The sequence below is a fragment of the Telopea speciosissima genome, chromosome 6, assembly GCF_018873765.1.
Source record: "Telopea speciosissima isolate NSW1024214 ecotype Mountain lineage chromosome 6, Tspe_v1, whole genome shotgun sequence".
Taxonomy (NCBI): Eukaryota; Viridiplantae; Streptophyta; class Magnoliopsida; order Proteales; family Proteaceae; genus Telopea; species Telopea speciosissima.
This window is the reverse complement of record NC_057921.1, coordinates 60,157,188-60,170,254: the sequence shown is the minus strand read 5'-3', so window position 1 is coordinate 60,170,254 and position 13,067 is coordinate 60,157,188. Positions and strand designations below refer to the sequence as shown.

The 13,067-nt window shown below is 39.6% G+C and overlaps 1 protein-coding gene across 1 annotated transcript in view; it reads right to left on the bottom strand.

Annotated features, from left to right (window-relative positions):
* Nucleotides 1-13,067, bottom strand: part of LOC122665298 (exocyst complex component SEC6-like) — an 88,738-nt gene that overhangs the window by 25,773 nt on the left and 49,898 nt on the right. The window contains exons 13-15 of the mRNA XM_043861414.1: nt 5,331-5,439; nt 3,447-3,587; nt 3,182-3,361 (exon numbers count right to left, since the gene is read on the bottom strand). Of these exons, the coding sequence (XP_043717349.1) occupies nt 3,182-3,361; nt 3,447-3,587; nt 5,331-5,439 (430 nt within the window). The remainder of the gene's footprint in view (nt 1-3,181; nt 3,362-3,446; nt 3,588-5,330; nt 5,440-13,067) is intronic.

Sequence of the window (13,067 nt, the reverse complement as noted above, 5' to 3'; positions counted from 1 at the left end):
TATAGTCCCACCTAAAGTTTTTGGCTGCATTTGTTATGCCAGGGATACAAGGTCCCCTGGTAAACTTGACCCACGTAGCCTCCGCTGCATTTTCTTGGGATACTCTGCTACCCAAAAAGGGTACAAATGTTACTACCCTCCATCCCGCAGGACTTTTGTCAGCATGGATGTTGTCTTTCATGAAAATGTTCCATATTATGTGTCCCCACCTCTTCAAGGGGAGAGTGTTAGTGAAGATGCGTTACCTATTGACTCTCCACCTCCACTTCAGTCTGTTTACCATGAGTCTGAACCAGTTCGGCCTGCCCTAGTACTCCCCCTGAGTCAGGGGACGAGGTTCCTATACAGGGGGAGACCATTTCTATTTAGAGGGAGTAAGCTACCCCGGCCCAGACTCCTGTCCAGAGGACTATTAGTGAATTTCAGAGGAGGATTGATGCCAATAATATGAAGACCTATGCAAGGAAACATAAGCAGGTCCAATCAAATGTTGCTCCAGTACCCATCCAATTACTAAACCCGGATCCAGAACCTGCCTCTCCACCTGGTAATGTTCCTGATTTACCTATTGCTCTTCGCAAAGGTGTCAAATCTTGCACTCAGCATCCGATATCTCATGTTGTTTCTTATGATTCCCTTTCCCCATCCTTTTGTGCCTTTGTTTCCTCTCTTTCTTCAGTTCGTATTCCTAACAATTGGCAAGAAGCTTTATCAGACGGAAAGTGGAAGGCAACTATGATGGAAGAAATGGAAGCCCTAAAAAAAAATAACACATGGGCGCTTGTGGTTCTTCCACCTGGGAAGAAAACCGTTGAATGCAAATGGGTGTTTGTGATGAAACCGAAGGTGGATGGCACTGTGGATAGGTATAAGGCACGACTCATGGCCAAAGGGTTCCCTCAGACATACGCCATTGATTACCAGGAAACTTTTGCACCTGTTGCCAAGTTAAATACTGTTCGTGTGTTATTATCTTGTGCAGTCAACCTTGGATGGGATTTGCAGCAGCTAAATGTTAAAAAATGCCTTCCTAAATGGAACACTGGATGAGGAGGTGTATATGGACATTCCACCAAGATTCTCTTGTGACGGAAACCAAGGAAAAGTATGTAAATTGAAGCGTGCACTTTATGGGCTGAAGCAGTCACCTCGAGCATGGTTTGGGCGGTTCCACAAGGCCATGATTTCTGTGGGCTATAAGCAGAGTAATGCTGATCACACACTCTTTATAAAGAGGGTTGGTGAAAAACTCACTGTTCTTATAGTCTACGTTGATGATATAGTGGTTACTAGCAATGATGGTGATGAGATCAGACGGTTGAAGACCTTCCTTGGACAAGAATTTGAGATTAAGGATCTAGGGAAACTACGATACTTTCTTGGGATTGAAGTAGACAGATCTTCTAAAGGCATTTTTCTCTCCCAGAGGAAGTATGTCCTAGATTTATTGGTTGAGACCGGGTTGCTTGGCTGTCATCCTTCAGATACTCCTATGGACCCTACTGTTCGACTCAAGGAGAAAGAGGGTGAGCCTGTTGATAAAGGCCGGTACCAAAGACTTGTAGGGAAGCTGATTTATCTTTCACACACTCGTCCTGACATTGCTATCGCCGTGAGTACTGTGAGCCAGTTTATGCATGATCCCTACTCTTCACATATGGAGGCTGTTCTTCGTATCTTGCACTATTTGAAGTCAGCTCCTGGAAAAGGAATTCTTTTGTCTATGCATGGTCATCTACGGATTGAAGCATACACTGATGCTGACTGGGCTGGTTCTGCAGATCGCAAGTCTATTTCTGGGTATTGCTCCTTTGTAGGTGGAAATCTTATCACGTGGCGTAGTAAGAAGCAAAATGTTGTTGCTCGTTCCAGTGCCGAAGCTGAGTTTCGAGCTATGGCACAGGGGATTTGTGAGTTACTCTGGCTTAAAGGGCTGCTACAAGATCTTGGTGTTCCTATGATGTTGTACTGTGACAACAAGGCTGCAATCAGCATCGCACACAATCCAGTACAGCATGATCGTACCAAGCATGTTGAGGTGGATAGGCATTTCATCAAAGAGAAGTTAGAAGAAGGGCATTCCCTTTGTGACATCTACTGATCAACTTGCAGATATCTTCACTAAGGGATTGTCTGGGAAGCTGTTTCATCCCAATCTAGTCAAGTTGGGCATGATCGACATCTTTGCTCCAACTTGAGGGGCAGTGTTGAGATAAGGCTACGTTACCCACTAGGGGTAACCTAGTCCTAGTTGGCTTTCCTTTCTTATTTTAGTTTGATTAGTTTTTAATTGTTTTTTCCCTGTTTTTCTCCCCTATACGATTCCTATTTGGGATTCCTAGTTGTAGTGGGAATTCCTAGTAGGAATAGGATTGGGGGGGATTCCTATCTTTGCTGTAATTTGTTTTTATTATAAATAAGAGGCTGGGATGATTGATCAGATAATCTAAGCATTAATTCCAAGGCTGTTTACACTAACTCTAAGAATCACTAAATTGCTTCAACAGGAGTGGATTCATTGCAGTGAATCTCAACAAAATATGAATGCTTTCTATTACATTTTGGAAAATTTCTTGCATCACGTCTTTTTAAGGTTTTCTTTTAGAAAATAAAATTATTGTGAATATGGAATTCTCAACAAAATATGAATGCTCTCTCTTTCTCTCTCTTATGAACTTCTTTTCTTTCAGTAAATCAAAACCCTTGGATTTAGACGACTTAGTAAGAAAAAAAAACGCTTCCTAGTCCAATGCTAAACCACATTTTTTGAGGAATTTTTTGTTTTTTGTTAGAAATAAGAATAGTTGAATATGGAATTTTTCATTTTTTGCTGTCTTAGGAAGTTCTCATCCAATAAATTAAAAAGCTTGGATTCAGGGCACCTACTAAACATTAATCAAAAGTACCTTCTCCCTCCCTCTCTGGAATTCTCATTGGTTACTACTTTTTTGAACTTTTTCTACTTCCAATAAATCAAAACTATTGCATTCACGACACTTGTGATACATTATTCCTATAGTATAGAAAACATAATCTTGCACATCCTGCATTGTATCTTCTAGAAAAAATCATGCAGATAGCTAACAACCATGTTTTTCAGAATTTAGGAATGCAAATGAGCACATCTTTAGCATAAGGAACATATCCAAAATAAGCTAAACCACAATAAAATTGCACATGCCTGGATAAGAGCCAGAGCAATTCGATACAGCATGACATCGGTGCTATTATCACGAACTATTTGCACTTGCTCCCACAAGATACTAAATAAATCAACAGCAGCTGGAGTATATAGTTTCCCGTCTTTTGTTTTCTTTGGTGGTTGTACCTTATCAGCCTCCAAGATATTTAGGTACCATTTCTATACAAAGTGGGACAGACAATAAGCAGTATTCCCAACTTGCCATAAGTTAGCATAACAAAAAATGAGGATGTCGAATGATTACCTGTGTTGTGGCTTGCATTCTCTCAACATATGAATTCATTAGAGGATCCATTGCACCGCTCTCTGAACAAACTTGAGCTAAAGACTCATCAACACCAAGCCCAATTAGATTATCTTGGTACTCAACTACCCAACCTGTTACCTATATAAAATCAATCAAACATTTTAATATACTACAAATTTTTCAAATTCCACAACCAGAAACCACAATTTCATATCATGATACAACATCAAAACTAAGAGGGATACCATCATGCTAATACCATGAACAAGTATGACCTACTAACTTTACAAATCATCCCTTCCACTTACACATGGATCTTGAAATTTTTATTTTGTATTTTCTCATTTTTAAAGCCCACATGTAAGTGGAAGGGGTTGTTCATAGAGTTTCTAAGCCTCCCCATTAATAGTTCCCATTTTCCAAAACTGAACTGAACATTTGCCTCTTCTATTTTGCCACTTTTAGGGAAAAGGGTAGAGAAAGCCATTCATAAAAATTTCCAAAGGTGCATTTGGGTGGGTGCCCAAGGAAAGGGAAAACATACATAGGGATAATTTTGGGAAGGCTTCTCACAAGTCACAAAACACATTCTACAGAAAAGGTGGAACACAAATGGGAAAGAAAACAGAAAAGTCTTTCCAAGTTTAACCCACAGTTGTCACGGCGTCTAGGCAACCCAAGGCATTGGAGGGGGCGTGGACGTCAAGGCGACACCAACAAGGTGCCTAGGTGATGCCCTGACAACTATTGAGCAACCAATAATCATTGTGAAGAGAATCGTTTCACTCACTTTTTCCTTCACCTTTTGCTTCCCATGCATCTTCCTAGGAAAACAGCCATAGTTGTCAAGGCATCTTGGCTCTTTCTTGGGTCCAAGGCGATAGCACCCCTTGTTAACACATCACAAGTTTGCGTTGATTTATGTTTCTTGCGAGATTTGTTATGAATATGCTGATATTGTATCCTATGCTTTATTTGTTATATGTTGGTGTACTCATATTAGGCCATTACTAGCATAATTATATCATATTGCATTGATATGGCTTTTATGTTGCATATAAACATAACTATATGAAGGGATTTTTTTACTGACACCCCTTAAGGTGTCAAATAATTTGTAATGTTAGTTTTTTGCCCCTAAAAGTAAAATCCCAGTTTTTTCATTGAGGGTAAATCCTGTCATTTCACATGTGTATTCGAAAAATGTGCAAAAACAATGACTAGTTTTTATAAAGACATAATGACAAGATCAATTTATTTTGAAAATCCTATTTTATCTTTGGTTTAAATAACTTTTGGGAATAAGCCACGGGGCAATCATAATAAGGTTACAAGTTATAAACACAACTATATAGGTATCATTTAGAGAGTCCTTTATATAATATTATCATTCTTATATTACATATAGTCATATACTGCATGCCTAGGCAGGTGCCTTGTCTCCTAAGCCCCCCCCCCTCTCCAACGCCTTGGGTCGCCTAGTCACATTAACAACTATGAAGCAACCAAAAACAGCTTAAGTTACTCAAAAAAAGAAAGTCAAGTTGATACTAAAGAACCAGTGGTCAATATCATTCACAGAGTCTGGTATTCAGAAGGTGCCATGTTAATTTAGGAATTGGTATGTTCATACACAGAAGTTACAGGGGTTGATGAACCATTGTATAAAGAATGTAAAAGTTGAAACATTTGAACATTTAAAGTGTCAATATAGCTTTCCAATTAACTTTTAAGTGGAAATAGATCTTTTCATGAGATGGCAACATAAAAGAGGATGGACATAACATGCCATCTAGATGGATATACCCTTAAATTTCTCTATTTGTTAGATCATTTTCCCTTTCGCCGATCAATCGTAATATGAAATCTAGATGGGCATACCTTTAAAATTTCTATATTTGTTAACTCGTTTGCCCTGTTGCTGAGTAATCTGAGAAACTGAATAAACCTCTCGGTATAAAGATTAACCATGAGTTGGAATATTTCGTATCTGATATAATAATAAATAATTAGAGCAAAGAAAAATAGATGATCCATGGAGGATAGGATTGACATCATGCAATATTTCATGGTTACACAATTATAAAGAATAACACAACAGCACAACAAATAGAAAAGCAGGATAGAAAACAAAGATCATTTTCAACATAATGGGAAAGAAGTTCAAGTTATCTAGAAAATGGAGATATTTAATCATAAAGAAACAATTATGAGGCAAAACTGAAAGAGCCTGTTAGCTCACACCAAGGTACTAAAACTTAGAACTCGGTACCAACTCGGCCCTTGGAAAAACCGAGTAGAGTCAAGATCTTGGAGAGTTGGTGCATTTTTTTTTCAGACTCGAAGCCTCAACTCGGTGGGTTTTAGACCTAGTTTGGGTCTGAAACTTGGTATTTAGCCTATTTTAGGTCATTTAAACACAATGGCACTATCAGATTTTGTAAAAACAAAGTCCAAATATGAGTTTCACTTCGGACCATAGGTTGGTAGATGTCGATGTACTAAAATACCCTACTCTACACATAATTTAGTAATAGAAAGCAATCAAAACATTCAATTAATGTAAAACAACTTAAATAAGCATTAGAAATGTTAAAGTGTACAATACATCAATCTTTAAACAAATGTTATATAAAATGTGATTGATTAATGAATTCAACCCCAAAACGATCCACATAGAATTCCCATGTCATAGTGTTGTTGTGGTGTTGCACTTAGTTTGCCACAGCATTCATATAAGTATAGTCATCAATATATGCCAATTCCCCTGTCCTAGGGTACATGGGAGGCAGTTGCCATGAGACGTGAGATCCATTGCTACTGTCATATTGAGGCATGTATGGGGTATGGCTAGTTTGGGACTGGGAATATGGGCCCAAAACCTGACCCAGTGCTTTGATTGTCAAATTCAAGTATTGACTGCCCAAACTAACCATAGCCACTATATTCAGAACCGATGCTCTCCTGGCCATAATCATAGTCAGGATGAGGCTGAGATGAATGCCACAACTGATGCTCACTAGTAGTATCTATACTCATGCTTCCGAAACTTGCAAGCATGATGTTCATACTCATGTCATCATCCTGAGCCTGTGATTGTTTGCAACCCTTCTTTCTCTTATACGTAGCAGTGTGGGCACCATGGTCTCGATCCTGAGTGGCATGCGTAAACTGAAACTCACCTGTGTAACGCACAGGGCCTGCATGCGTTCCCACCTCATGTTGGTACTGCTCGCGCATCCCCTCATGACGATCATCGAAATAACCACCACTCCGCATGCCACCACCATCACCACCACACCACCATCATCATCATCATCATCAGCACTTCCTGTTACAGCCTCAAAAGGTCTCGGTGATTCTGAATGTGCACACCCCTCTTGCGACATATAGTCTTCAACATCTGTACCGGTTACGGACGCAATGGTGGGGTCGGGCCTAACCCCAGGCTAATCCATATCTGGTGCATCATGATCCCTCACCCACTGGAATAGGGGATCCTCATCATCATCAGAGTCCTCCTGGAGAATGTTGGCTAGTTCGATGGGTTCTTTATCATTGGTGTCCATTCCTTCACGTATGTGCCTCATCCTTAGTCTCATATTGTAATGCACATACACCAGCTGCTCCAATCGTTTGCTACTCAATCTGTTCCGCCTCTTCAAGTGGATCAATTCGAATGTACTCCAGTTGCGCTCGCGTCCGGAGGATGAACAAGTTTGTGAGAGCAGTCTCATTGCTATCTTCCTCAGGTCGGGTGCACTTGTACCATAAAGCACCCATCAGTCAGCGGCATTACAAATATAGAATATTAAGAATATGTACAAATATAGAATATTAGGAATATGTAAATTCTCTAAAGTATTGGGTCTGTTTTCATTTTCAATTTCAAACATTGTTAGAGGCATTAATATTTGCTATTTAGTAATTACATTCCTTTACTTACTACCAAAGTACCAAGTCCCATACTCTCACCTCATCATTGCAGTCAGCCTATGTTGATGCATTGGGCTCCAACTTCTCAATAACATTTTGAACTGCCACTAACAAATCTGTGTCTAGCCAAAATCATGCTAGTACTGATACTTTGGATTCAAATAGTATGCTGGCAAAGTGGAAACCACAAATATAACTGGTTAGTGACTTAATGCTTTTGAGTTTTGAATATGTAAATGTAAAAACTCATATAATGTGTAAAGTATGTTGAAGTGTTGAACTCACCAACTTTATGCAATGGATGACTCAAGTGCTTCTCCCACCGCTCATCAATGATGTTAGTGTATGACCTTGCACTCCGGGGTATCGCAGCTCTGACCATTTCCTTCATCTTCTGAAAGGCAGCATAAATGTGGGGCAAGGTAGGCTTCTTCTCTGTATCAACCATCCTTAATATTCCCACCACTGGCTCTAATATAGCAACAAATCTATGCCAGTCCTTCCAGAATTGGTCACTTGCAATGGTCTGTTGTGCTACCCTCCCTTCTTCTGCATTAGACCCCTGCCAACCTAATCACTGTTCACTTGCAAACATAGACCTCAAACCTACCACCTCCGTCTGAAAGCTCTTCAATGGACTGTAATTGGTAGCAAATCGAGTGACACCAGGTCTCACTAAATCGTCATTGCATTTTTCCCTCAATATGGCTAAAGCATAACTATGGTTATATACAAAATTAGTTACTTGTCTTGCCCAATAGACCGCACTTGCCAACAAAGTTTTCTTCCCCATGTCCTTCAACATTAAATCAATGAAATGTGTTGCACATAGAGTCCAAAAGAGGTGTTGCACATGGAGTCCAAAAGAGGTGGATCCTCTTACTCTTCTTATTCATCAACATCTCTCCAGCCTTTTTAAAGTTAGAACCGTTATCCGTCACAATTTGGATAACGTTCTTTGGTTCTATATCATCCACTACTTGCTTCAGTTCCTTATACAAGTATGATGCATCCTTTACATGCTTTGATGCATCAACAGACTTCAAGAATATTGTATTCCCATTGCAGCTCACCATTAAATTGATAATGGACTATCTAGTAGGTCCAGTCCAACCATCAGCCATAAGGATAACCCCATACAACTCTCAGCTTGGCTTCAGACCCTCAATGTACTCTTTCATCTCATCTACCTCCTTAGGCAAATATACATTATATAATTCGTGTGGTGAAGGCCCCTTCCATCCTGGGCCAGCCCTCCCTGCAGCGCCAAGAAATGCATGACAGTATGTTCCTTGTGCTACATTAGTTGGAATGTCATTGTATAACATGAACTTGCTTAAGGTTTTCTGTGCTTTCTCTTGTTTACCACCAAACACTTACAATGCATGACAGTATGTTCCTTGTGCTACATTAGTTGGAATGTCATTGTATAACATGAACTTGCTTAAGGCTTTCTGTGCTTTCTCTTGTTTACCACCAAACACTTACAAGATGGTTGGCTGGTAGGTATCTTATTGCCTAAAAATAGATGGATCCTACTAAAAAATGGGATCTGGGGAATGTGTTCGTGGTCAGGTTGGGGGGCTGTGGGATCTGTCTTGTGTCAGTGCTTCTCCTCCTCTCATCTTGTCGCACTAGTGCAGCTGAGCCAGATCCACCAACTCCTCTTACCTGCTCATGTCTTCTTATATTCTCAAAATGCAAACTTTGTCTACTCTACCAAAGTCTGCTGGTAAATTCTCCACTAAGCCTCTGATTCAAACTCACCAGGTGTAGGCCTATATTCAGTATCATCTCCTCCAAGGATCTCTACACTAGGCCTCTCTAGTACTGCCTCATCAAACTCCTTTTGTTGTCTTTCCCTCTCAGCTTTCTTTGCTCATCCTCTCTCAAATGTTGTGCCATAGCTTGTTGCACTCAGCTCGGAACATTTCTGCATGTGGCAACGTCCGTACTTGTACCAGCCAAATATTGTTTTAACCTAGTGGCTCTTCAAGATAGCAACTTTCCACAATAGTTACACTTGGATTTCTTTTTATCCTTGGACATCGAGACTCCATGTTGCCATGCTATATCAACACAGTCCCCCATTGTATACCAAATGTCTTACTCTTTATACTGTTACATAAAGAAGCATGTATTAGTAACTATTAAACAGTTAAAGTAATGTATTAAAGACTTAAAGTATTGTATTCGTAACTATTAAACATAATGTCAAGCTACTAGAATAATCAAATAGCTATATCATATTTCTCCCCTAACCCTAGTATTTATTTCTTAATTAAAAATAAAATTTACATTTTTTATTAAAAATATTTATATCTTAAAGCATAAAACATTATAATATAATGATGTATTTGACACCATTTGAAGTTGGACCTTATGTACATATGTTGTACATAATTTTCCAACAAGAACATGTATTTTTCCTTAATATTATATCTTTTTTAAAAATAAATAATATTTTTACTAATTCTGAAAAATAAAATAATTTTTTTAATGGGTGAAAATACAAAATTATGATAGATCGTCCAAAGTTATGTAACATATCTTAAATTTACAAGAATCTAACAAGTTTTGGACAAATTTTTTTGAAAAAAAAAAGATTTGGGGAAGAATTGTTTACCTCTCAAAGATGCTTCAAATTTGAGATGAATCTTGAAGATGTGTAGCTGAATCCTTTAAATGTGCAGCTGATTCAATTCTCCCGAAGGTCAGAACTTGAAATCCACAGGTAAAATGAAGAAGGAAATGGACAGAACTCGACCGAGATATGTGTCGAGTTCTGTCGAGTTAGGTAAGTTTTAAAGAGGTAGATGGGTCGAGTTCTAGGTCGACCCGAGATCTCGAGTTACCCGAGAACTCGACCGAGATAGTGAAATTTTTAAAATTGTATGGTAACTCGACTCAATTTCTCAAAAAACCGAGATCTCGCGAGTTCTCGAACCATGGTTCACACTACTTATAGATGACTACTAAACTTAGTTCTCCAATCCTTCCAATATGGACTATGATCTCACCCTCAAACCTTGAATCAGAAATGAGATTGAGACCACTTACAATAGTCGAATTCAAGTGCCTGAGAGTATACTCACAGAGAACCAAACCATCAGGAGAGCAAATTCATCCTTCAAGATTGATAGAACCTACTGTTAACCGGGAAAAATTAGGATTTGATGCTAGGATGATTAAATGATCACCCCCAACCTCTTATTTATAATGAATGAAAGAGAATACATAGGACAGAAATATCCCTATTATAGCCGACCCTATTAAGAGTCGGCTATACATAAAATAAGTCAACACTCCCCCTCAAGTTGGAGCACAGATTTCAAACATGCCCAACTTGACTAAAACAGAATGAAACAATCTACCAGTCAGCCCCTTAGTGAAAACATTAGCTAGCTGGTCACCAGACTTCACAAACGGGACACAAACTAGTTCTTCTTCCAACTTCTCCTTGTTCATTCCTCTTCTTTCTTCGTAATTAAATTTTTATTCATCCAAAAAAAAAATGCATGTCAATCTCAACATGCTTAGTTCAATCATGTTGTACCTGATTATGAGCAATGTTGATCGTTGCCTTGTTGTCACAATACAGCATCATAGGAAGATGAACAGGAACATCAAGGTCTTGTAGTAAACCCTTGAGCCATAACAACTCAAAAATTCCTTATGTCATAGCACGAAACTCTACTTCAGCACTAGAATGAGCTACCACATGCTACTTTTGCTGCGGGAAGTGACAAGATTCCCACCTACATAAGTACAATACCCAGAGGTAGACTTTCTGTCAGGAGAACCAGCCCAATCAGCATTTGTATAGGCCTCTATCCGCAGGTGATCATGAGGAGACAAAAGAATCCCTTTCCCTGGAGCTGACTTCAAGTAATGAAGAATACAAAGAACAGCCTCCATATGAGAAGAGTAAGGGTCATGCATAAACTGAATAACAAGACTCACCGCTATAGCGATGTCAGGATGTGTATGCGAAAGATAAGTCAGCCTCCCCACCAAACGCTCATATTGGCCCACGTCAACAGGTTCACCCTCCTCCTTGAGCGCACATTAGCATCCATAGGTGTTTCAGAAGGATGACAACCTAACAATCCAGTCTCAGACAATAAATCTAGGATATACTTCCTTTGAGAGAGAAAGATGCCCTTTGAAGATCTGGCAACTTCAATCCCAAGAAAGTATTGTAGTTTTCCCATATCCTTAATTTCGAACTCTTGTCCAAGAAAGCTCTTCAGCTGACCAACGTCATCACCATCATTTCCGGTTACCACAATGTCATCAACATAGACTATGAGAATGGTGATTTTATCACCAACCCTTTTTATAAATAGAGTATGGTTAGCATTACTCTACTTATAACCCACAGAAACCATAGCCTTATGAAACCTGCCAAGCCATGCTCGAGTTGACTACTTCAGCCCATGTAGTGCACGTTTCAATTTGCAAACTTTGCCTTAGGTTTTGTCACATGAGAACCCTGGTGGCATATCCATGCATACCTCCTCATCAAGCTCTCCATGGAGGAAGGCATTCTTCACATCCAACTGTTGCAGATCCCATCCCAAATTTATAGCACAAGACAACACCACTCTTACGGTGTTCAGTTTTGCAACTGGTGCAAATGTCTCCTAATAATCAATCTCATATGTCTGAGTGAACCCCTTTGCCACAAGTCGTGCCTTATACCTATCTATAGTGTCATCCACTTTCTGCTTTACCATAAATACCCGCTTACATCCGACTGGTCTTTTCCCTAGAGGAAGAACCAAAAGAATCCATGTATCATTTTTTTGTAAGGCTACCATTTCTTCCATCATTGTTGCCTTCCACTTTCCATCTGCCAAAGCTTCCTGCCAATTCTAAGGAATAAAAACAGAAGAAAGAGATGAAACAAATGCACGAAAAGATGGAGAAAGAGAATTATAGGAGACAACATGAGATATGGGGTGAGTACAAGCCCTAGTACCTTTGCCAAGAGCAAGAGGTAACTCAAGAAGGGGTCTTACCAGATTGAGAAGTAGGCTCTGGATCCAGGATCAGTAAGTGGATGGGTACTGGTGCTGCAGTGGATTGAAGCTGCTTGTTTCTAGTATAACTTTTCTGATAGACTTTAAGATTAGAATCATCAATTCTCCTCTGAAACTCACTAATGGTTTTCTGAACTGGAGTGGGCTCCCCTTGAAGAGGAACTTCATCATTACCATTATCCATAGTCTCCCCATGTATAGGATCCCCTTTACACGAGACAAAGAGAGGGGCAGCAGTAGGTGGAGCGACAGAATCAGTGTGAACAATAGGATTAGACTCAAGTTGGGCATATTGTAGAGGAGCCTCAAGAGTCAACACATCTTCACCAAAACTCTCCCCCTGAAGAGGTGGTGATGAATAATAGGAAAGCGCCTCACAAAAAATAACATCCATACTCATCATAGTATGTCTGGTCTGGTAGGGGGATAGTAATACTTGTAACCTTTCATAACAGGGGATCAAGTATCCCTAACACAACAAACACAGCCAAATACCTTAGGGGGAACAAGGGAGGAGGAGCCTTGCAAAACCTCAGCGGGAGTACGAGAGTGAAGGACCCGAGTAGGCATCCTATTAATGAGGTAAGCTACAATGAGAACAGCATCCCCCCAATACTGGGTTGGAACATGGCGGGCA